Here is a 26279-nt window from a genome sequence, read left to right on the forward strand (position 1 = left end):
GTACTTTAATAACTGTCTCATTAAAAACTTTGCTTGGAAAATCCAGTAGGACAAAACCATAGTCAAGAGAAAAAGAGTGCAACATATTTACTCCACCTCGTGAAAACGTCACTTGATACTCTCAGTTGTCACATACAAGTGTTGTGTGTTTAACTTCTTAAATATTGTTGCAAGTAACACCTTCATAAGTAAGTCTCCAAAGTCATCTTTTGAAGAAATTCGTTGAATAATGATGTTGGTACTTTATGTTTTATCGTCTTAATTTATTTCTTAAGAAACTCTATTGCTTTTGAAATCTCTTAAGGAGATTTTGCTCAAATCATCAATATATATATATATATATATGTATATGTACATATGTATGTATATAATGCACAGTAAATCTCATGTTGTGATTTCTTTATGAAAGCATATAGACAAATAGGATTATTTTATACCCTTATATTATCAATATTTAATAAAATGATTATTTTACATTCATCAGGAATGTTTTATAAAAATCTCTATGATATATACATATCGTTCTCTAATATTTTACTTATATGATTTTGACACCTTTAATCCTTCAAGGATATATTATTAAGAGATTCATATATGTACAATAATTACATCCATAAGATGCATGTTAAGTTTTTCGTGCATAATTAAATAAATTAAATATCTCACATACTTGGCATTCTCTAATGCTTGAACTGCTAGTTCTCACGATTTGGAAAATGAGTTTATTTCTATTGGATTGTTTCTTTCCACATAAGCCAATATTTTCTATGTCGCGAAGTTTTTTAATATATCTGAGTATATAATACTCATTTTCATAAATAATATCATGAGCAACATTGTGTGTAAAAATATTGTCAACTTATTTAAGTATGGTTCCATATTTTTTCTTGTCATGACATATAATTTATCGAGATCTCCTTATTATCCTCATTTACTTCAAGATCTTATGAGTGCTCATATTTAGGATTTCTTCGAGAATATCCATATTCTCAACCGAGTCATTGATTAACTACTTATTTTTCGAGAATATCTTTATCTTTTGGAACTCATTTGTCTATCACACTTTAGGCATGTTGCAAACTCATTGGTATTGACAACTTGTTGCATTGGGATATAACTTGGTCATTTTCTTGGAATTGTAAATGTTCTGTAAATGCATCTAGCATTAATTTGCAATATTTTACAAATGAATTATATTTTGAACTTTTGGTTCAAAGTGATCTGTATGATGATCAAAATGTGACAATTCTTATGTATTTTATTCAATTTATTTTCCTACTTTTCCTTAATTCCTCCCTTAATGTTGGAAATTGTGTCTCATTAATTTAAATTGTGTAGTAAAAATCCACCCGTCAAGGGTTCAAAGTAATTAATTGATGTAAAATCAACTTCAACATAGATTTTAATTGTTTCATCATCTTTATTGTTGTTGTAGAATAATTTAAACATTTACTACATATCTTGATGAAATATATTCGGCTTTTGGCCATGAGCTCATTAGCCATTGGTCGAGATACACAATAACATGATCTCTACATATCTAGAAGTTTTGTTATTTGAACATAAACTACGAAATGTTCAACACTTATCCCGATCAAATATCAAATGTTTGGGATGCAAAATCACTAGCATTATCAAAATAAAATAATAAGTGTATATGCAATCATCAACTGGATACGCCAACAAAAATCATAAAACCATGAATCTGTCCCAAAAGTAGGAAAGATTCAATTTCAAATTTAGCTAGTGACAGTTTGATAATTAATCTCTTGAGAACAAAACAACACGACAATTTATTAGATGAAAGAATCTTCTAGTTTTTTTTAATAGATGTTAATGTATATTTTCAATAATTATTTTTACTATTGACCCAAAATGACTCATCATGTCAAAGGAAAATATACTTGGATAAATGAACTTCAAGTTCATTGCTGCATATATTTCAATTACACAAATATCTGTGAATATAATTTAGAAGGAAAAACATAACTTTTCTATATGCACTTCTCATAGAAGACAATAGACATAGTATATAAATGCCATATATTATTCTTATTATTAATCTTCCTAGATGATATCTATTACAAAGTATACCTTCCAAATTTACTAAACTCCTTTTGATTTACAAGAGAATAAAGTATATCAATTGTCAATTTTGCTCCTCTGGCAAAATATTATTTTCTTTTCCAAAATCTTGAATCAATTTCTATAGGACTTAATATCATATTTGATTTTTCGCTTCCAACATTTGAATTTTAGAAAACATAAGTATAATATGCACTATATACAAAACATAAATATTATTTATTATTATTCTCTTCAGGAGATTTAAAAGAAATTCAAATATCTTATATACAAGTGGGTCAAAAACAATAATCATCTTTTCAGGAGATTTTAAGAAACTTGTAATATCCAAATAATATCATATTTAGGTGTTAAAACGATAAGTTATAATCTTTTTAAGAGATTCAAATAAATTCTCAAAGTTTGCTTCCGTACATCATTTTTTTCATTAATAAGGATTTTGATTTTTCAAACAGACTCTTATTGTACAACACATACAAGATTATTGTCTCTTTTGCATCACATTTGGAAAATGAAATTTTCCTACATGTGTTTGGTTTTAATAGAATAACTACTTCCTCTATTAACATGATTCCAACCTTAATGATTAAATATTAGATCATTTACTTCAAGGAATGATAATATATTATTTGGTCGAAATACACTAAGAAACATTTGCTTGTATGTTTTATTCAACCTCAAAAGATATTAGATAAATATTCATTACAACGTTTCAAACTTTCTTTCTCAAACTGCTAATACAAGAACATAAGTATTTATTAATTAAAAATATGTGCAATTAGAGGTGCATGGCAAAAACAATGAATATTAATTGATTTATGCAGTTTCAGGTGTATTAAATCAAAATTAGTTTTGGAAAGAATAATGAACTCTTATGCATAACTTTCAAACAGCCATAAAGGAGTTCAATCAAATATATGTGTATAGATATATATAAATAAAGCTCACAAGTTTATCCATATGAGAATAATTTAAATATTCAACAATCAAATACATTTCAACTCTAGCACAACAAACAAAAATTAACTAATTCAACTTCTAGATTAGTTCCCATGTAGAGATGTTCTCTTATGGTCTTAGCCTAATCAGAACAATTCTTAGACAGAGTTTTCTTAATCAACTTTTATTTCTAATTCATTGATCTTTTAATTAAGAGTTAATTAATAGGTTAATTAATCTAAGTGTATTGTTAATCTTATTAAAACAAATTCACTTTAAAAAACAATCTTTAATATCTTAATTCTTTACAAATAAAATTAAAGATAATTTTGAATATTTATTCTTATATTTGAAAGATAAAATAACATTATTAGAAGAGAATCATAACGAATAAAAGATGATATTATTATAAGAGAATTTACCTTTTTTAAAAGAAACTCAAATCTTATCTAGAAGTATGCAATCCAATTAAGAAAACAAATATCCTAATTAAAATTTTCATATATAATAATTATTTTCAAAGATATAGGAATATGAATTGATTCGGAAAGCATCTCAATCAAATCTTTCAAAAATAAGAATTATATTAAAAAATAAGATGTGTGATTTGTAGTCTATCATAAATTTTAATCTAAATGACATATTTTATACAACAATTTTAAACATACCCATAAAACTATATAGCATATTTGACATATCCATATAAAATTTAACTAAAAATTTGAAGTCAAGAAATATTTGATTTTCAATATTCTTTCTATTTTGGATCACTCGAAATAAGGTTATTTGAGTTTCTTAAACCTAAATTTTATTACTCAACTATTTAACTTTTACCCATAACTCATGAAATTCTCTATCAACAACCTAAAAAGATTGTGATGAAGACCCATGCATATATAGTGTGTGAATTTTCGGAAAGTGGGGTTTGGAGTCCAACAAGTATATGTCTAAACAAAATCAATATGCTCGAGAAACATGGAGACAAACAACGACCTAATTCACTTAAATACAAAGTAATTAATACTTGTAAAATATTTTTCTTTAATTTTATAATAAGCTAATAGAGAATGCGAAGTCCCAAATTAGCCAACAAAGGATGTAAACCTAATTGCAAATAAGGCTTAAAAAAAAACTCACAAATGCTTTAAACCACTATTGAATATTTTAGTTTTAATGCTCGCGTAAGACTTTGTATGAGTTTTACAATTTTATTAGATAAAATGTAAAATCTAATATTAAATAAATAAATTTTCAAACACATAAATCACATATATGATTAAAATAGAGTACTCACATTTTTTTAAAATTTAGTTTTAAATATCTTGAAAATATATAGACAATTCAAGTGGGTTGAAAAATCCAAATGGGCTAGGACATTTGTCGGAGAAAAAGATATTCCTTGATGATAACCAATATATATGAATTCATTTTTTATGGAAGTGCGCGAATTACCTGTTATTGGTCTTCTTGAACCATCCGTAATTTGGTTCAAAAATTGTTTTACAAACATCGTAGTCGTTAGAGTTTCCAACATCCAGAATCGTCCTCATATGCAGAGAACATTATTTGATCAACCTTAAGTGACAGTAGGTTCAATTGATGTAAGCGTTCTTTTATTTATATAGTATATGTATAAAAGTGAGCCTATTATTAATTGTCAACCTTGTAAGATTATCGTGTTATCCCTATTAACTAGTATGAATTTGAATTGCATGAACGCACCAATCAATTTTTTGTGAATATTTTGAATCGTACTTACTCATGTCAGTGTTGAGATCTAGACATGATCTCGTGCTCTCATACATGCATTGCATTGTCTCGTAGGAATATTAAATTGTAGTCATATGCACATGATTTCTATCGTGTTTTCAATCTAGTTTTGTTATATAGGAAGGAAAAGCGACCTATTGGTAATGGTGAACAATTTACTACAATTCACGTAATTGGCAATGATCTAGTTCTTTCATTTAATGTCAAATGTCCGGCTCAAAGGCCTAAGAAAAAAAGAAGCATGTCTTGTTTAGAAAATAAAATTACAGTCCTCTATAGTCGGTGTGGTAAGAGAGGTCATAATTATAGGTCTTGTAAGGATCCCATACGTCATTGAATGCACTTATTTGTTTGTTGTTGGAAAGTCTTATAGTTTTTAGTATTGTTTTTCTTTCTTTAGTATTTTGTTTTCTGTTCAAATATTCTAGATATTATTTTATGAAAGATTTCTTTAATGTTCAAAGTTACTGGCTTTTATGAAAGGAAATATCATTTGCATTAATATTGCAGTTCGTTATCTATCTTACTATTGGTTATAATTATAATCAATATATATATACATTTAATTAATATGATTGTACGTTGAATTGAAAGTTAAATATTATTAACTTGTGTTGGTTGTTCAGTCATTTGTATTATTAGGAATGGGGAATCGAGCTTAACACTTTAAAATTACAGTGGGTTTGTGATTATTAAACTTTATGTATAAAGGTTCAATGTAAAAATTCAATTCAACTAATATTACAAATAATGTATGTATATGTCTTTTAGATAATAGAGACTTTAATGAGTCTACCTTATTGAGGTTGTTTAGTATATGGCTAGCCAGACAAATTGTCCCATGAGTTGGGACACTTTAGAATTACGATGTATTTTGTGTCATTTTACATCATGTGTCCATATGTTGATGTTCAATCGTTTGTATTATTGAGGATGGGGAATTGAGCTTAGCGCTTTTAGAATTACAACGTGTTTATGATTATTGAACTTTATGAATAAATGTTCAATGTGAAAAAATCAATTCAACTAATATTACAAATAATGTATGTATATGCCTTCTGGACGATTGAGACTTTAATAAACCTACCTTATTGAGGTTGTTTATTATAGGGCTGGCCAGAGAAACTGTCTCATGAATTAGGACACTTTAGAATTACAGTGTATTTTGTGTCATTTTACATCATATACCTATATGCAATGGGAATAATGTAATACATGGTATATTACAAATACAAATATGTTTAATATGTTAGACCAAAACAAGAATATAAACTTGTAAAAAACAGTTGCATTATATCCAAATCTAGTCTATTCCCGAAATCCAAAATAGTTAAATTGTATACAAAAACAGAAACTATATAAATATATCCAATCACTTCATTCATTCAATGCAGGAATTGATCCTACTAAGAAAAGTCTAAAGTTTACAAGTTATACCAAAACAATAATATAAAATTGTTTCAAACAGTTGCACAAAATCCAAATCTATTCTACTTTCAAATCCAAAATATTTAAATTGACCAAACAGGAATGATATAAAAAATCCAAGTCACTTAATTCATTCCTTGCAGATTCAGGCTTGGCTTAGGTACAAGTCAAATGTTCATCCAAGTGGGTGTTTTCATTCGTGGTTTGGGGTTTTTGTATTATCCCTCTTGCTGCATATATCCATATCCTTGTCATTGGTGCCTTCGCATCATTCACTTTTGGCAGTTGTCTTTTTAGTTCCCGTTGATTTTCTTTTCTTGCTTCCTCTCTAATTAGCCCCTATGATAAACTCTTCTTTAGTTACATTTAACTAAGAAAAATTATTTCAAATGCTAAAACTGTTGAAAATATTTACAAAGTATAGCAAAATTTTAAAACTATCAATGATAGACGTTGATAGACATCGATAGACTTCTATCAGTGTCTATCAGTGATATTGATAGACACTTATAGAAGTCTATCAGTGTCTATCATTGATAGTTATAAAATTTTGCTATATCTTGTAAATATTTTGGTTTATTTTTCTATATTTAAAAACAACCCTTTAACTAACAACATTTAATAAACAATTAGTTGTTAGGACTTAACAAATTCTAGTAGTGATCAAACTTACGAGAACAATTGTTCTTACATGTTTGAGTATGATCCTCGTAACAAGGTTAATTTCATCAATGTTGTATAGCTTATCAGTCATGTCCAAATTTCTTTTGAAACAACATTTATTAGATATATATTCATTATAAGTTCCAGATCGACATTAGTTTTAGTATTTAACCTCTTGTTTTTTTGGTTGTTGGTGTTGACCTGTGCACTACAATGGTTGTACCTTTTCAAGAATCTTAGTTGGTGAAGTTTTAAGAGTGTTATTCTATTAATATGTTAAAAAATGAAAATAATTCATTTCATATGGAGGTATAAAATAATAATTAAATGTTTTGCAGTTTTGAAGAAACATACAAATGTTATTGTCTTTTGCTTGTTTGGCATTTCCAGCTTCTTGTAAATCTCTCTTTCATCTATTAATCGAATGACTTCGTTGATTTCTTCATCAGCGTCTTGATTGACCTAACACAATCAATTTTGCTAGTCAATTTTCATGTATTGTTAAATGATATAATTTGTAACACACTTATATCAATTCACCTTGCACTCTGATTCTTTACTTCCTTTTCTTACAGACTCCTTGTTTTTATCTCTATCACATGCTTCTTTGTGTACTGTTGGTGGTATTTTCAATTCATGATCCTTGTTTTCTTGGTCTTCTTTGTCCTCGTCGTCATCTCTTTTTCGAACTATTGTGGGAGCATCAGAAGCATCAATCAACTTCTTTTCTTCTTATTTCTCTTCTTGGTCTCTCTATATCATTAAGTTTCTTTTCAAACTCGGATGTAGCCTGCTTCCAAATAATTATAAAAGATATGCTCTAGGAAATAAAACAAATACAGTGTAGTTAGTTTACATACCATAAACAGATTGCATATTAATGCATGTGATTGACCAGCCCGTGTAGTCTTCATGTAGTCAATCATTGTGTTTAACGATTCCACCAAGTCATCTATCTTCTTTGTCAACTTTTTCTAAATAATCTTCAGGGCATCAAAGTTTTCTTCCATTCTTGTGTTCGTCAATTGTTGTATTTTCTCTATTCCTTCAAATCTTTGTTTCATTTCATCTTTGTTAGATGTAAAAGCCAGTCCTCTATTCAAGGATAGTTCAACCCCTCTCTCTCGATCTATATTTGCTCAGTTCTTCTTTAACCTCTTGCATGACCCTTTTTCCCCCTCGATAAATGGGGAAAAATATGGCATGTTCATTTCCTGTGGGGTTGTAAATAATGGACAATTTTCAAGCTATCAAGTAAACAAAAAGATAAGATGTTAGTTTATAGTTTTTAATTTAAAACCTACACCTATTTTGTTTGTATAGATACTTATACCTTTTTTGAAGCAAATACTTTTTGCTTGAGATCCTTCCATTTGGATTGGTTGTCTGCAACCTAATTTACTATCCTTTGAACATTATTAAAAACCTTCATGGAAAAGAAATTTTGAGAGAAGCTCAAGGCGGGTATGCCCTCGTATGCCCACATTAAGATTGGGAATATAAATCCCCCTATTGATATTCTTGATTCGTCTTTACTGTGTATTGCTCTATGCATAACATTAACAAGTAAATGAAAGTAACCCTTCCCCATGGGTAGTTATCAAAGAGGTCATCGTCATCGACCATCAGTATGTGTTCTACATTCACATTCACTGTATTTTATCTTGGGAGAAGAAAACTTTCCAATAAATACAACTTCACCATTTTTATCCTGTCAATTTCACATATTGCCTTGCTAACATTAAAAAGTATGTTAAGGAAATACCTAGTCATAGCTTTCATACCCTCGAAGTACATGTTTCTTATATTACCTTCTCCTTTTATCTCACTTTATCGATCCTTGGCAATTCACTACAATTTAAACCAGTTATCAATGCAAACTCTCTTAAACCAAATTTCAGTAACCGACCACCTATAAAGAAATTTAACAGAGATGATGACTTTGGTTTACATTGTCTTTGTATTAAATATAACAACAATTGGGAAGATTGGTTTGTAATATAAAATTCAAGGAAATGTCCAAAAATAGTTTCTCTAAATCTCTCTTGTAACTTCTCATTTAAATTTTCCTTGATTTTATCAATTACAGAAATCCTTGTTTGCAAGTTTATGTTTAGTTGTTTATTTTTCCTTGCACTATCCATCAGATATAAACAGTCTTAACACATTGAAATAAACCAAAAGCACAAGACAATTACAGAGTATTTAAGTACAAATACCTCATGTATATCTATTATATCGATTGTCTTTCCCTTTTTGTTGCTTGTTATTTTTCCTTTTCCCTTTACTCACCTAGTTATAACCTAATATTTACAATTACAACTAGTAGAAAATATTTAAGCAGCAATATCTCCTATATATCCATTCTATAGATGACTACCTTTTTTCCTTTATTTGTTTCTTTCTTTTTGTCTGACTCTCCACTAGATGATCTTTTTTTCTAATAGTTTTGTTTCGTCATAACTCTACGACTTTTCTTCTTCATTGTCTTTGCTTTCATCTAGCACATTTTCATATGTCTCTTCAAGATTTTCTTATTCCTCTTCATATCCATTATTGTCTTGTTCATTCTGTTTCATTTTTTAATAATTGTATTATGCAAATATTGTAATAAATACACTGTAATTAACCGACGAGTCCACAAAATCTACACTATCATACATTTCCCTCATCTACTTCCTATTGCTCTTCTTATTCTACTACGTCCTTACTTCCTTTCTTTTTTGGTTCAATCGTTTTTAGCACCCTACAAAATAATTTAGATCTATAAGAACTTCAACCATTAACATAAAGTCTTGAAACCAATAGCCCTGACCTTACTCTTTGTTCTTGTTTTTTTTTTCTTGAACTTTGACCTCTACTATAGAAGTATCCCCTTTCGATTGTTGCTAGTTCTTGGAGTTGCACGTTTTATGTCTGGTCCCCCGACCATTATCTTCTCTGTCCCCTATTTTACATACATGATCAGAATTTGATGTTCAGAACTGCTTAAAAATAAAAATAAAAACATACCTCGTCGTCAATTGACCATTTGGTTCCTTGTTTTTTCCAGCTGCTCTTAATCTTTCACTAACTCTGTTTCTTCCTTCAATTTTCTCTTTTTTCATAACTCTAAATGTTTGATTAATCTTAAACGTATAAGTTTGATAGATTTATGTTATAGAAACACAACTATAATGCGTTTTTGTTTTAAAAAATCCTAAAAAGAAGGCGAGAATATTATATAAAACAAATGATTGATCTTATTTCCCTGAAGATTGGAATCTAAATATTTGAAAATGAAATCAGATTCTAATATTTAAAAAATGAATAGTTAAATCTTCATTTATTTTTGCAAAAATAATGGAATATTTATATATTATATATAAATAGTTTCGTTCAGCATTTTGTTCATATCTTCAATGGGCAAACGAAGGTTAGACTAGATTGCAATGCATGGACTAGAAGAAAATTTGGGAATTGCAATGCATGGACTAGAGCAAAGTTTGGAAATTCTTGACCTATAGAAAATGTTCTAACAATTCAAATAGTTGTAGTGGATGTGAGACTTGACCTTCCTCTCTCACTCGAAACAGTAATGTAGTGGCTTCAATGTCGAAACCAGTTCCAGATTAAGACTCATTATTCCACAAGGATTGATGGAATAAAAGAAATATTCGGCAATGGTTAAGAGTCACCAAAAACGATTTCTTTCTTTCCTTGAAGCTGTTTTAGGGGTGCCTTTTGAAATCCTTAATTTGATGTTGTTGGGAATAGATTTGGTTAGACTTTTTGTTTAAATGATTGTGTTATTTAAGGTGCTAATAAGTTGTTGTAATTGTTGATTAGACATTTGTCCAAATGAATTGTTTATCATGTGGTAACTATTTAAGGAGAGTATATTTCCTATTTTAAAATGGTTTTGAAGCCCTTAACCTTTGGAATTCCAAACGTTATGCATTTGGGCTAGCTTGGGGGCAATTTTGACAGTTGCCAATTATTATTTTCTAATATTAATCCGTTTTGCAATTTTTTACTATTTTTTTTAAATGAAAGTTTAAATTTTTCTATTTATCTGGTCAGCTCTATTTGATAAGACATTAGTGTTTATTACTAAAAAATGGCACCCTATAACGCTTCTAATGAAGATGCCACACTGAAAGCCCAAGTCCAAGTCATTTGGATGATTATCATATCAATGAACAAATATAGAACAATATAGGACTTGTTTAGTTGACAACTTTAAATTTAGTACAATATGTTTATATTCTTTTGATATAGAAAATAAGTGTGTAGTAGATAATTAAGATTATAGTTTTAAAAACTGTTTTCAAATTTTGTGATCCAAACATAGTAAATTATAAAACAATAGTTTTATGTTTTATTTATATCTAGATTTTGAATTTTGATTATACGGGAGAATAAGATTTTTCCTAAAGTGATGGAAAACCCTCGACAATTCGCTATATTTAAAGATGGATGTGAGGATGGAAAAATTATTTGACAAAGTTGGCATAGTGTGTTGGATAGTAATATGTGGTTTAGTATAAAAGACAAAAGTAGCATGAAAAAGTTTTAATTTATAATTAATATATCAATTAATTTTAACAATTTTAATTATGTAACCTAATATTTATTAGACGTTTATAAAGTTCAAAGATGATGGAATTGATTCAAATTTAATTTTTCCTTTTCCTAAACTTGTAATTTAATAATATGATAAAATTAAATAGAGTTGTTTCGTCATAGAAATCCACACAAGTATAGAAAGTCTCAAATAATTGATGATACTGATTTTATCAATTAGTTGAGTTCAACATTTAATTCAATCAAATTAAAACTTTAATTTTAGAAGTAGATTTTCAACTGATTGGGGTATGAAAGATCGATTCTATCAGCATCTTTTTTTAGTAGTATTTGACTTATTTTAAGAAGAATGAGAGTTTGAGGATTTAAACTTCCAATTTTGATAATGTTCTAATATCTCAATCATCATTTAATTATATTTATTTTGACATATTAATTTGTCCTTGCTATAATTGTCAGTCATTTATTTATTTATAATAGTTGGTTAATGAATAATTGAGTATGCAACCCATGTTTTTTTTTATAATAATTAACGAACCTCCGATGATTTGAAGGGACAAAAGTTCATGTCAATTTTTTTTTATTAGCTACACTTTTGCTTGAAAAAAAATTATTACATGTCAATAAAATTAAGAGATGAAATGATACTTCTTAGGTACAACAACAAAATGTACCTAATAAAATTTAATAGCTCAATCTATAAAACACATGTGACCATATTTAAATAACCTAACTTATTTCGAAAGTCCACCAAAAAGTGTGGCTCGTCATTTTACACATTAATTCATTTGTTTCAATAAAAACCACACAATAGGTTTCATTTTGGAACGTGAATATGAATAAATAATAATGTCATATAAATGCATTCCATTAATGAAGTGTCCAAAATACCTAACAAGATAAGTTTTTATTAGTATTATTATTATTATTTTAATTTTTGAGTGCAACAAATAATGCATAACAAAGTTGGTTCTAAATTTTTTCAAATACTAACTTAGTAAAATTACTTGTATGTGTAAATGTTTTTTATGGTGTATCTATGAAAAAAATGCAATAAATTATCAACATGTTGTCTCTGATATGTTTTATAAATTATGTTTATTGTCTATGACATGTATAGAACTAAAATACATGTTCAATGTAATTAAATCATTTATTTAGTACATATGAAGAACAAATCAATTAAAAGTCATTTCTAATTAGGAATTATAAAATTTTGGATAACGTACAAAGTAATCTCAAATACTTATTATTTAATCTACAAAAACAATCGATCCAAATCCTATTTTGGTCCCTCAACTTTAAATCTTGTTTTATTTTAGTCTCTAAATTTAAAAATCATTCACTTGGTCCTTAAACTTTTAAAAAGTTATTATTTAGGTAATTGCTATTAAGATTATGGTAACTTTTTAAAGATAAAATATGTTTAAAAATAAAATTGCATCTAGCATGGGTTGAGCAAGATAAAGGTAAACTAAAATATCAACAACCAACGTGCCAAAATAGTGAACGGTCAAAATCTTACCGCCAAATTCAAATTTGGAACCCTATATTTTTAGTATGACTAGCTTATTTGGCAGTCTGGTCATCTAAAAATACAAGTTATCTTATTGTTATGTTTAAGAGTGAACAAAATCTTAATAGTTGAGACCAAAATAAGCATTTTTTTTTTCAAAGTTTAGCGACTAAAATAGACGTTTTTAAAAATTTAGGAATAGAAATAGAACAAAAATTCAAAATTGAGAGATTAAAATAAGATTTAAACGAAAAAAAGAAAAAGAAAAAGAAAAAAGATCTATGCTGCTTCACAGCGAACTTGTAGTTTCTACCTCTTTAAAAAAATATATAAAATATGTAAAATTGTTATGTGTTTTTAAATCCCCAATAATGCTATCACTCTAAATCATATTAAGTTTAGTTGATTTTGATACAAGTTCATTTCAGGATGTAGGTGCCAAATATCGAGCTTCATAGAGTCATAAACTCCTAAAATTAGTAAACTTTACTAATACACTTTGTCAATGTCGATATATGGACAACCCTAACACTTGCATAGGAGGGATATATACAAATGCACACACACACGTGTAAATTGTTTAGGACTTAGCTTTTGACAAAATGTTGAGTAAATTTATTTGATTCAATTTAATTGGTAAATGTTTATTCTGAAATTAAATAATTAAAGAAAACATGTCTAAAACTATGTATTTTTTTTTTTTAAAAAAAAAAATTACTATGTAAATCAAATGTTAGGGGTGTTCAAAAAACCTGATGACCCGAAAAAATGATCAATCCAACCTAATTCATGCGGTTTGGGTTGTGTTATCAACTCATTTGGGTTGGGTTGGGTTCAGTTCAAATAAAGAAAATTTTTGTGGGTTGGGTTAGTTCATGGGTTCACCTAAAATGTCCCAAATCAATCCGAACTTATTATTAACTTTACATTTATATTTTTTACTTATGATACAATCATATATACATATATTTATTTAAGTCTTATCACTTTTTTGGATAATTTATTCTCCAACAACTCCTAAAAGCAGTTTTTTAGCACTTTGTAAAGAAAATATTAATTATATAAATTGAAATTGAGTTGTTAATCTTAATTCAATATATGAAAATAATTAAATCAAATTTTTTACATATTAACAACTTATTTTCTTTTAGAACAAAAATAACCCAAATCAATCCAACCCAAATGTTTCATGGTTGGGTTCATCTTTTATGAAGGGTTATTTGGGTTGAAGAAATTAACAATCCGAACAATTGGGTTGGGTCCAAAAAGTTCTTCAACCCAACCCAACCCAAGCCACGAACACCCCTATCAAATGTGTTGGAAGTGGTTGAAAAATTTGAAACATATCAAGAGCAAGTGTTGTGAACACTTTTTTTTTCTACTTACAAACAATTATTTAAACATTTGAAAAGTGAATCCAAACACACCTTAAATTTTGTTTTTTTAATTTTTAAATCTCTATGCATTATTTGTTGAATAAAAAATAATTAATTCAATATTTGAATATAAAAATAGTTGTGGAATAATAAAATCAGGATTGTTTTTAAATATAGAAAAATAAACAAAAATATTTACAATAACAAAATTTTATTGTTTATCTGTAACAGATCGTGATAGACTGAACTAGCATTTGTATCTTGATAAATATAGATAGTATTCTATCGCAAATAGATTGTGATATTTTGCTATTATTTGTAAATATTTTTAAACAGTTTTGTCATTTAAAATAATTTCCCATAAAACTATTAATTTTTTTAGTTTTATAAATATAGTAATAAAATTATTAATTTATTTAGGTTAAATTATCATTTTTATCTCTATAATTTAAAGTTTGTTCAATTTTAGTTATTATATTTTCAAACATCCAATTATATTTATGCTACATACTTAGATTAAGTATTAACTTTAATCCTTTAAGTTAAATTTTGTCAAAATTTGGCTAAATGATAATAGCAATTTTTATGTACGAAAAATACAATATGCTAACATGTTTTTAAAATTTATAGTGAAAATCTCAATAGGTGACAATTTTTTTTTTTTTTAATAATAATAAACTAGTGGTAGAGACTAAATTTAATATACGTTTGGAGATTAAAACAAACTTTCAAACTATAATGCCAAAATAACATTTTGACCATTTTTATTAATTTGGCCAATTAAAAGCCTCCATAATTTCATGAAGGCTAAGCTTACATGAGAAACTTTCTAGTACTACAAAGTCTGTTGTTTACACCATAAATTTATCTTTATGATATTATTAGATAGACATCAATATTAATTAAGTTTGCTTTATTTTTAAAATTACGTTGATGTGACATGGAAAAATTTAGTATGATTTTCTCAAGGTTGTGGCATAAAAGATTATTATCAATTAACCGTTGACCACCATGTAAGCACGAACTAGCCGTTCGATCATTTTAAAATCCAGTGAAAATTAATAAAAAAAATTCTTATAAATAAAAAAATCTAATAAATATTTACATTTTATAGCAAAAAGTTTCAAAAGTGATATTTACTTTTAAAACTTTTTGCTATAAAGTATAAATATTTTAAAATGTTTTTTATATTTAAAAACCCCTGGGCTAGAAAAATAATAAATAAATAAAACATGTATTTATTTAGTTTGAAAAAAAATATTAAACTATTTCCGAAATTAAAATAATCGAGGAATGTTCTGTCTTCTGTGAGATACTATTTGAATATTGGAGAATAGTTTGTTTCACACTTTGAATTTTTCTTCTCTTACAGTTCAGCATAGAATCATTCAATATAATAATAAAAAGGAAATTTGAGTTTTTAAACTCCAAAATTGACCCCAAAATATAAACATAAAATATTGCATTTTATATGTACTTAAAACAAGATATTTTAAAATCAAATTATCAATTTAGTCTTCTAAACTTAATTTAGGTTTCAATATGATATTTATGATGGCTTAAATCTCGCAAATCAGGACTATTTTATTTTGTATTTTTTTATTTGTACACCTACTCAATATGAACCCAAATAATCCAAATAATCCTTATTAAAAAATGAATTCAATCGAATCAAACTATGAAACATTTGGATTGGGTTGGTTCAGATTATTCGAATCATTTATTTAAAATTTTGTTCTAAAAGAACTCATATGTAAACATTTGATTAAACTATTTTTATATATTGAATTAACATTAACAACTCAATTTCAATTTATATAATGTAAAATCTCTTTCCAATGTGCTAAAAAAACTATTTTTGAAAATTGATGGAGAATAAATTATTAAAAAACATAAAATTAAATAAAATTGAAATAAATATGTGTATATTTAATTGTATTATAAGCGTGTATATATATATATATATTTTAAAGTTAATAATAAGTTTGGGTTATTATAAGTGACATATGAATTAACGGAGCCCATAATTCACTTATTTGTATCCAATCCAAATGAGTTACTAACCCAACCTAAATGACGTGTAAAAATTAACCACTTAAGGGTATTTTCGACAAGGAGTTAGTGATTATAGTCATATGTTATTATAATTGGGTTATAATAATTTGTGTCTGGGCTGTAGATTAATTTAGTTTGGGTTATAATAGTATGTGTTTGAGGTGTAAACAATTTTCGTTTGAAAATGAAGTAATAAACACCGTAGCAAATAATTAAAAAATGATGAATGTATAATAGTAAAAACTGTAGTAAATACTAAATACCGTAAGAAATAAGGGTTTTAAAATAGTGTCGACGGTAGCTAGTAGGGATCTTGAAATAGTATTTGAGACGGTTATTATAGTTTTAGATAGTTTTTGCCCCAAACGTCATCTTCATCATTACAACAATAAATCATGAGACAAAATAGATCGTAACTACAATATTAATTTTTTTTTATATATAATTAAAAACAATATCACATACACTTCATAATATCAATCCGTTGTAATGACAAATTTTATGGTGTATTGCAATAGAAATTATTGTTTTATTTAAAAAATATATATTTTAAAGGTACTCTTAGAACAAATCTCAAAGTTAAAATGGAAGAGAGGGAAAAAAGAGCAACACATCCACTATATATATAAGGAATATTTTTAAATAGAGTAAAACGGGTTAACTTCCTTATCATAAGATAGGATATTTTGTTATATTTAAAAATATTTTAAATAATTTTATCATAATTACATAAAATTAGATTGGATTTATGGATCCGACCCGAAATGGGGGGAAGGTCATGGAATTGGATCGTGTGACGAATGAGAGATGGGTATGTTTGTTGTTGACTGCTTGTTGTTTACTCCCAACTCTTATTTTCTCTCTCTTTCACGTGCCCAAACAACTTTCTTTTCTTTTTTTTTTTTTTCTTTTTTTTTTTTTACAATCCGAATCAAATATTCAGACAGAGGAAAAAAGTTAAAATATCACGTTGTTCCTATATATTTTGAAGTTTTTGCAAATTTAATCTTTAAAATTTCATATGTCCAATAATTTAAAAACATTATAAATCTAGTTGTTTATTATTTATTATTAATTTTAAATGTTATCGGTTAGAATTTTTACTATAGGTATTAAAATATATTCACATTTTATATTTTCTTGTATAAACATCATTATTATTGTATAGTTACTTCAAGGAATAAATTTAAGATTTATTAAAAATATATAAGGACTAAAATTGAAAAAATCTCAAAGTATAATGACCATAATGATATTTGAAAGAAAAAAAGGAAATTTTTTTAAGATTTCAAAATGTATTATTTTGACTTTGGATTAAAAAGTTTAAAGAGTCCTCAGAATTTATTTAAAGTATAACATTTTAAATAAAAAATATTAATTAAAAAATAATTTCTCCCTCGGCCATTCTTCCCTCTTATTCTTTAATTATTATTTTTAATTTAAATTTTAATGTAAAATTTAAAACGAAGAAAAAATTGCTTTATTTATTTATTTATTTTTGTTTCTTAACTATTTCCAATATCGTTGAAACACAAAGCTAAAAAGGTAATTTAAAAATGAAGAGAGAAAAAAAAAATAAATAGTGGATTTTTTAGCCATTGTTTTTTTAAAGTTTATTTGTATTTTGATTATTTTATATTTTATCTAAGTGCATATTTCAACTCACTTTTTGTTCCGTGGGAGAATGGTAGAAGAAAAAAGGATAATTTCACATGGACAGGAAGTTCATTCAATAAACATGTTATAGTACTATGCCTTGGTTGGTACCATTTAAAAAAAATTATCGATTTTATTTTATTGAATTAGATAAAGTCAACAAATTATCTTTGTATTGTGTATTCATTTTTTTGTTTGTTTGTTTTGATTTTTCTTCTTTTAAATTAACAGGTTTTAAACTTCTAATTTTTTAATTGATGTTAATGGATTAATTTGAAATTTAATCTTACAAAATCTGTAAACCCTAATTTGATCCAGCTTCACATACTTGAAAACAAATTGAAAAAAAAAAAAAAGAAAAGAAAAAAAGAAATTACACTGAAGAAAGGATTCTTAGCAGCGAAACAATCGATGAATCAGAAAAATCGGAAACCCAAATTTTCCACTTTCCACCCCAAAAGGAAACTGTTGTTTCTAAAATGAAAATCCTCTGTTCCTAAAGAACAATGCGCGTAGTGGGCTCCATTTTACATAGTGGACTTATATGCGCAACAGCTCACTAACCCCCATTTCTTTTCTTCATCATCTCCTCTTCAAGGTGAAATATTTGGTAGTTTCTGAAACTGGGTCGCCTCTGAAAATCAAACATTTCTCTGCCTTTTCGCCATGGCTGTGGGACCTTTAAACACCGCAATTTCTGTTCATTGACCCTCACTTCCATTTCTCCATTACAATAAAAAGAGAAGGGGTTTTTGCAGTTTGCAGCCACGCATTATCATCGTTGGCCGTCTTAGTTTTAGAGGGCCATAAAGCTTATCCTGCTTTTCCATGTGCGAACTTGGTTCTGTTCCGTTCTGTTTTTATTTTTCAAAAAGAAATTTATTCCCCCCACTAAGCTATTGAGTGTTGACCTTTCTAGTGCTCTCTTTTCTTTCTTTCTTGCACCGAATATATGCTCAAACTTCAAGGCTTGGAGGATTTCAGAGGAGATTTTTGTGCTTCCTCTCTTGTGGGTCTCTTTGTTTGTCTCTGCTTCTTTGACTGGACTCATCTTTTGCTTCTCCTTGGATCCAATTCTTGAGGCAAGTTGAGAAAAGCTGATCTTTGCTTTGCTTTGTTAATTATTATTGTTAATGTTGTTGTTATTATTATTATACTTCTCTTTTCTTTTTCATCATTTCATCTTTTGTTTTGTACTTGTTTATTGAGCTTACTTTCTGTAAAAACTTTGTGTTTTGGGTTGTGGGTTTATCTTTCTTAATGATGTTTAGCCTTTCAAGCTCTGATTTCCTTTGTGGGGTTACAGAAAGACTGTATCTTTTGCCCTATTTTCCCTTCTTCTTCTTCGTTTGCTTGAGTTTCTTCCACCTTCTGGAAACAATCGGAAGCCATTCTTTAGTTTGATGGCCATTTTTTTGCTTGATTCTTCGTGTGTTTCCCAATCTTTTGATTCCAGATCGCTTTTTCTCTTCCACAGTTCAATCCCATCTGAGTAAGTTTCTGATTTAGGAGATTCAGAGCAGGTTTCTTTCAGCTTCAAATTTATACAGTCAATCCTCAGACAAACCTTGAAATGATTGATAATGGAGGACGAGAGGGAGGATGGAAGTTCCATCACTTTGCATGTTATGTTAGTCACAACCCAAAACTCAATACCACATCTCATTTTCTGATCGTAGATTTAAGTTCTTGTTTTGTTTTTGGAATTGATGTGTAATGTTCTTCTTTTTCAGATTTTATGCACGATCTTATGATCTTACGAAAATACTTTCAATCTATGTTCAGGTCTTAAAGAACTACGTGATTTGGAGAGAGAGAGAGAATCTAGTCTTGTTGTGAAGTAGAGAAAATTTTCAGCCATTCATGATCCTTAATTTACTGGAGATAGGATATGGAACAAACATCTATTGATGCTCGGAAAGATCGACGAAGTAAAATTGGTTCTTTCTGTGACAGAAGCAAGGACGAGGAGTTGTTAGAAAATAGTGATTTGGGTCTGTCAAAGTACTCAATATCAAGAGGGTTGAATAAGAAGGTATTTTTGCCTCATGCATTATATTTGAAGTTGAAGCAATACCGAATCAGTAAAAGCCATGTTCATGATTCGGTTTTTAACTGTAATATAGGGTTAGACTTTAAGGTTCCGAAGTATATGGTGACGATAGATGAGAAATATCTTCGGCGATGCTTGGAATTGATTCAAATTAGTGCATCAAAGCCTGCTCGTTGTAATGAATCTATAAGCTCGAGCTCTGTGAAGACTGGTGCTCTGACTGAAAGCTTGAGCGCTGCTAAATTGCGAACGAGGGGGATGGGTGATATGGAAAGGTTCATTATCGCGTGCCCTTCAACAGGTGAGGATGGAAATACAGTTGTAAGCTCGAGCAAACTGTGGTATGTTGGTTCAATTATGGGAAGCAAGAGCATGATCAACATATTGAAGAGTCCTTTATTGCATCAACTCGGTATCACAGAGGAAACTTCAAACTTGATAAGAATGGACTTGAATGATATCAAAGGCTTCACAGGCAGCAATTTTATGGACTCTCCCGATGGTGTGGATATATCTTCATTGAAGAAGCTAGACAACGCAAAACCAGGAAACCGTCAAGATGAATCAGATGCAGCAAATGAGAGGTTTTTCTCCACACCCAGCAGAAATTCTTTATGTTCTGATCAGTCTTCTTCGAGTTCAGCGTCCACACCGCTTTGTCAAGGTATGCTTCAGTTCACATGGAAGGATGGAAGTCCTTACTTCATCTTCTCCGTAGACGATGAGAAGGAAGTCTATGTAGCTAGCTCATTGAAGGTCACATCGGCAGATAATAACTCTGTGGACTATGTTTATTTGTTTTGTTCCACAAAGAGCAGTCTAAAGGACCATGAGGTTAGAAATTGCAGACCCCGTATTGTTGGCAAGATGACGGTGTCGACTTCTTATAGTGTCTGTCCGAATAATTCAAAAATTGCAGATACTGAATTTGTGTTGTTTGGTGGTATTGAAAATTCTGACTTGGAGATTAATGCTTCAAACACTATCCTTAAGAAGAACAAGGTATTTCCAAGGAAGGTGGCTGAAGTATTTAGGACAAGTAACTCATCTAAACAAAGAAGCATACCTAACTTGAATAGATCTGGTGTCTTGAAGGATTCTTGTCCTTGGGAACCATACACGGATAAACTAAACAGCGTTGATGACTTAATTTGTGCTCGTGACCTTCCCCCCAATCTTGAATTGGCTGCCATTGTTGTGAGAGACCATCTCCCGGAAGATCGTGGCAGTAGAGTTGGAGGTTGGGGTTTAAAGTTTCTCAAACAGGTCAAGGCCAAACAAACAAACGATTCACTGGAAACCTCAATGCAGGCCGACTGTTGTGCACGAAACAGTGGAAAATGTTCAACGAGCATGGATATTCTTATCCCTGCTGGTCTTCATGGCGGACCTAGAACAAGGAACGGTGGTCCTTCCACCCTCAAGGAGCGGTGGAGATCGGGTGGACTCTGTGATTGTGGTGGTTGGGACATTGGATGTCCTCTAACAATATTTGAAGGCCAATCGGTCAATGGTGATATTTTACGCCAAGCAGACACGCAGGAGTGCCGGGCATTTAACATACATCCTAAGGTATACACACACACTCTCCTCTCTTTGTGTCTTTGTGTGTTTCGAAGTCGTGTGATATGTTGCTTCTCAGAGCATGGAAACCATGTTTAGCTAGATTTGTGATGAGAATGGAATTGATGTGTTTCAGGGTTATGAGAATGGTCCTCCAACATTGAGGATGGTGAACATCCGCGATGGCTTGTACTTTGTTCATTTTCAACCAAAACTATCACCTCTGCAATGTTTCTCGATTGCAGTGGCGATCGTCCATTCGCGAAGTCCCGGTCTCAAGCCCCGAAATGTACATGAGTTAAAATAGCTAGCAAGATCAATCGTAAGTTTAATGTAATAGTTGAATTTTTCTTACTCCATAGCAGAAAGCAATAGGCAAGTTTGAGCTTTTACACATGAAAATTAGAAGTTTTAACTGATTTGTAATTGTTTAAACGAAGAAGAAAAACCTCCATAGATTGTTCCATTTTTGACCCCTACAAGCTTTTCATTTCGATGAAACCCAGAAAACATAAACAGAGAAATAATTCAGTGCAGTTGATTCAATCTGATTTTGTGTTACTTTTATCTGAAAATCTTTGTTTAGAAAGGTATGAATTGGAAAAGTTCTAAACTTTGTTGTTAGATAAGTTTGTGTTCTCCATTTTCAGCTGTGGGGACATGTTTGAAGAGGAATTGGGTTAATGTCTTGACTTTTTTGGTTTTGAAGTTGACATCCAATTTCGTGTCTACAACATCTATTGTTGAGGACTTTTTGTTTTTATTTTTTATATTATAGTTTTGTAAAGGCTAGTTGTGTAATAATAAAATGATATGATTTTGGAAAGTTATTTGAATTGCCCTTTTGAAAACATGATTATGAAATTTTCCTTTTTCCAGTTACATTTTGAACAGAGATCATAGGTTTATTGATTGGTGTTACATTTTAAATTAAGTTAAAGAAAGAGTTTACGTAGTTGATTTGTTGACTTAAATAGAAAGCTTAAACACACTTGAATTTAGATGTTATTATTATGAACATTAAAAATCAAGATCTAGGTAGCATCTTTTCATCAAGATGTACAACTTCAACAACAAAAAGAATGATATATCTTTCTCTCTCGTATTTCTCTCCTTGGCTCCTAACTCCTTAAGAGCAATTAGTCAAAAGAAGGATGTTCTTAGTTGTAGAGCTTTGAGATCAATCTTTTAGTGTAGATTGATTGAGTTATACAATTTTTCAGTTAGTTGTTGTATCTTGGAGGGGATAGACCATAGAAATATCTGATGTACCGTGGTAATAAAGAGATACAACACAAATCGTAGATGACTTAATCTCTTGAAAGAGAGTAAGATATTCACGCTCTAACCTAATTGTTAACGTATTTGTTTTCTCAACATTAACTTCATTTTCCTCTATTATTTGATTCCCCATCAATTTCATGGATAGTCTGAGATGGAGTCTACTATTGAGAAATTAAATGAGAATGTCAAAGATCTCAACAAGTCATTTCGATTTAAAGGAGCACACTTAAAAGGGTATTTGGTGCACAATAAAAGCACACAGTTGAGTTCAATAGATAATTATTGTTTGGGGAGTTAAATTATTTAGAAAGTTAAATTGTTTGTGTTTGGATGTAGAGTTGAGTTGAGTTGGTAATTATTGTCTATGCTTGGGTGCTAAGTTGATTTAAGTTAGAAAGTCTGTGTTTGGAGTGTAGAGTTGAATTGAGTTGGGGTATTTAATGCAGTTTTTTTATAAATGAAATTGATTTTTTTTTTTTTTTTTGTAAGATCAGACCAAGAAATAAGTCACTCTTACTTTATAAAGTTGTTTACTGTTGAAGACTGATTATTTCGTTTAGATGACCAAGGTAACTCGATATTAATCCTGAGCTAACTATGAACTCTTGTTTATTCGGAATTATCCTTAGATTTGCATAAGTGAGGGTTGGCTCAACAACGTCTGCTCAATAAGCCTCCCATTTCAGGGGTAAGACCGGGTAGATAGATGGGGACATAGGGTGCAAGACGGAATTCACGTCTACCCGATTTAGTGATAGAAGAAAGATTGTTCTCTTAATTACTAAATCTAGGTCTTGAACAAGGGGCCCCACCCTCTCATAGATTCAAGAGGGATTCAGTTTAGTGATTGGATCACAAACCAATTGTTCATTAGAGGATCACTAGAACTTAAGGAGCAAGATGTGATATTGGGGGTTAAACAACATATTGACCCAACTGTTATTACGAACAACCTGTGAAGGATCGACTTACCATGAGATTCATATGGTGCTTCGTGTCACCCTGGGAGTGACCTCCATTCGAAAAGTGTTTGTATTAGGGTTGACAACGAGACCGGGGCGAGGCGGAGGGGCGTCCTTAGTCCCCAGCCCCGTGGGGGAAATTGTCCCCCATCCCCGCCATTTGAAGACGAGGACAGGGGTGGGGATTCCCCATCGGGGAAACGGGGTCCCCGCAGGGTTCCATTCCCCATTTTCTCGAGGATAGAGTGGAGAGGGCCTGTTTTAGAAGCAGCGGAGAGGGTCGGAGGGATTTGGGCGAGAGGGGAGGGATGAACGAGAGGGGAGGGATGTTGCAGATTATAGAGAGCGAGAGGGGACTGGGGAAGGGATAAAAATATATATATAAATTCGGGGTTGGGGATTAATCGGGGTCGGGGCGAGGATACTGTCACCGGACGGGNTGGGGAAGGGATAAAAATATATATATAAATTCGGGGTTGGGGATTAATCGGGGTCGGGGCGAGGATACTGTCACCGGACGGGGCCCCGAATAAATTCTCCAGTTTTCCAACCCTAGTTTGTATGAGTCAAGATCAAGGTGAATGGAGTAAGTAGTCCATAGTAAGTGGGTGAAGGATATGTATCAAGCGTATCTTGCGATCTCTTCCGTTAGTTTGGACTGTGAGATTCCTATAACTACAATCTTATTAGGTAAACCCTTCATGAAAACAGCGAAAACTAGAAAAGACATACATAAAGGGTCTTTATTCGTTGAATTTAATGGAGAAGTTAAATCTTTCAATATATATGATGCCATGAAATTTTTGGAGTATTATTCTCTTTGCTCCATAGACACGTATGATGAAATTGATCACATTGTTGATTCTATATTATACAAAAATTCTAATTGTTTGGTAGCCCCTTCCATTCATTATGGTTTTGATTGGAGACTCATAATTCTTCTCATGCATCTCTTCACTTTTGCGACCATGATAATTCAAATAAAAAGCATGTTTCCAATTCTTCACTTCAAATTTGTGAAAAGAATGAATCTTCTTCAAAAGATGATAATTTGAATTCTTTCAACAACAAATTTTGCCAAAATGTAAATACTTTAAAAGTAGATTCAAATTTTCAAAACAAAAATTGTATAAATGAAAAACCTTCAACTGGTAATTCAAATTCGAAATTCAATTGTAATACCAAAAACAAAAACAAAGCTTCTAAACTTTTCCTTCTTTAAAAGAGAGCAAGAACTTGGGAAGTTGTTTCAAAACCCCCCAAGAAGCAAAAACCTAAAAAATCCAAAAATTTTGATGTTTCCTGAGAAACAGGAAAAATCTTCAAGGTGAACGGGCACATGCTCAAAATCTACAATGAATGGCATCTAAACCAAGTCTAATTGGGCTTGCGTTTAGCTAATCCCTCATATATTTGACACCCCTCTTCACCAACGTCGAGCAAATGACGCTAAAAAATTTTAGCAGGACAAAAATTTCTCTTTCTTTCTTTTCTTTTTCATTTTTCATTTTTCGTTTCTAATTTTTCATTTTTCTTTCTTATTTTAGCATTTCAAATAAATAGAATAATTGATTCTTCTCTTTTTCCTTTGTAGTTGATTTACTCAATAAAAAGAAGAAAAAGGAGCTCTTAAATAAATAAAATAAAAAAAGAAACAAAAGCAAGAAAATTCTCTATCATGTAAATAAACGATCAACAACAAAACTAGGGAAGTTTCTCTCTACACCCTTTCTCTTTTGTTTCTTGAATTTATTTGCTTATTCTAAACATCGAGGACAATGTTCCATCTTTAAGTCGGGGGTGGGAAACATTGCATGTTTTTTGTATTCTTTTGAGTATTCTTTGATTAACTTTAAAAATGAGCCTCACTGAAAATTTTTGCATGTCTGGAACCCTTAAGCATTTGAGCTTGGGTTAATAGATTGTTGATTACTTAGATTGATTATATAGATTTTGTGATTTTGTTCTGACATGTATGAATAAATTTGAGGCTTTGAATCATTTTGATAGTGTAATTTTGATTCTTTGAAAAACATGTCAATTGAATTCTTTATTCTTCAAAAGTCCATTTTTTTTTGCCTTGAATGCAATAAATTCATATTTGCATATTCAAGAATCTCATTCACTTTGATTCTATGCATCATTTGTTTTTATTCAATCTCTTGATTCTTATTGATGAAACTTTGATGACACACTCTTTCTAGTTAGGATACAAACAAAATTTTCGACCTTTTAAGTTTTTTCAAATAAAATTTTGAAACTCATCTTTCAAAAGAAACTTTCTTTTCCTTTTAACTTCATAAAGAAATCGGACACTTAAACTTTTAGATTTATTTAGAATATTTAAACTCTTAAAAATGTCA

The 26279-nt window shown here is 29.7% G+C and overlaps 1 protein-coding gene across 2 annotated transcripts; it reads left to right on the plus strand.

The window, feature by feature from the left end:
- Positions 1 to 18524: 18524 nt before the first annotated feature.
- LOC120091019 lies at positions 18525 to 22245 on the plus strand. 2 transcript variants are annotated; one of them, XM_039048809.1, is made up of 3 exons: positions 18525 to 19136; positions 19840 to 21679; positions 21807 to 22245. In XM_039048809.1, exons 2-3 carry the CDS (start codon positions 19946 to 19948, stop codon positions 21975 to 21977), a joined length of 1905 nt encoding a protein of 634 aa, XP_038904737.1. In that variant the 5' UTR covers positions 18525 to 19136; positions 19840 to 19945; the 3' UTR covers positions 21978 to 22245. The 2 variants fall into 2 exon arrangements, with proteins under 2 accessions (XP_038904737.1, XP_038904742.1); XM_039048814.1 differs by lacking the exon at positions 18525 to 19136 and adding an exon at positions 19532 to 19684.
- Positions 22246 to 26279: the final 4034 nt, after the last annotated feature.

The sequence above is a fragment of the Benincasa hispida genome, chromosome 1 (assembly GCF_009727055.1).
Source record: "Benincasa hispida cultivar B227 chromosome 1, ASM972705v1, whole genome shotgun sequence".
Taxonomy (NCBI): domain Eukaryota; kingdom Viridiplantae; phylum Streptophyta; class Magnoliopsida; order Cucurbitales; family Cucurbitaceae; genus Benincasa; species Benincasa hispida.

Excerpts from the sequence above, each read along its gene's own strand:
- LOC120091019 (XM_039048809.1), top strand. The coding sequence starts at position 19,946 with ATGGAACAAACATCTATTGATGCTCGGAAAGATCGACGAAGTAAAATT. Across the intron at positions 21,680-21,806 it reads CATTTAACATACATCCTAAG|GGTTATGAGAATGGTCCTCC; the intron begins GTATACACACAC and ends GATGTGTTTCAG.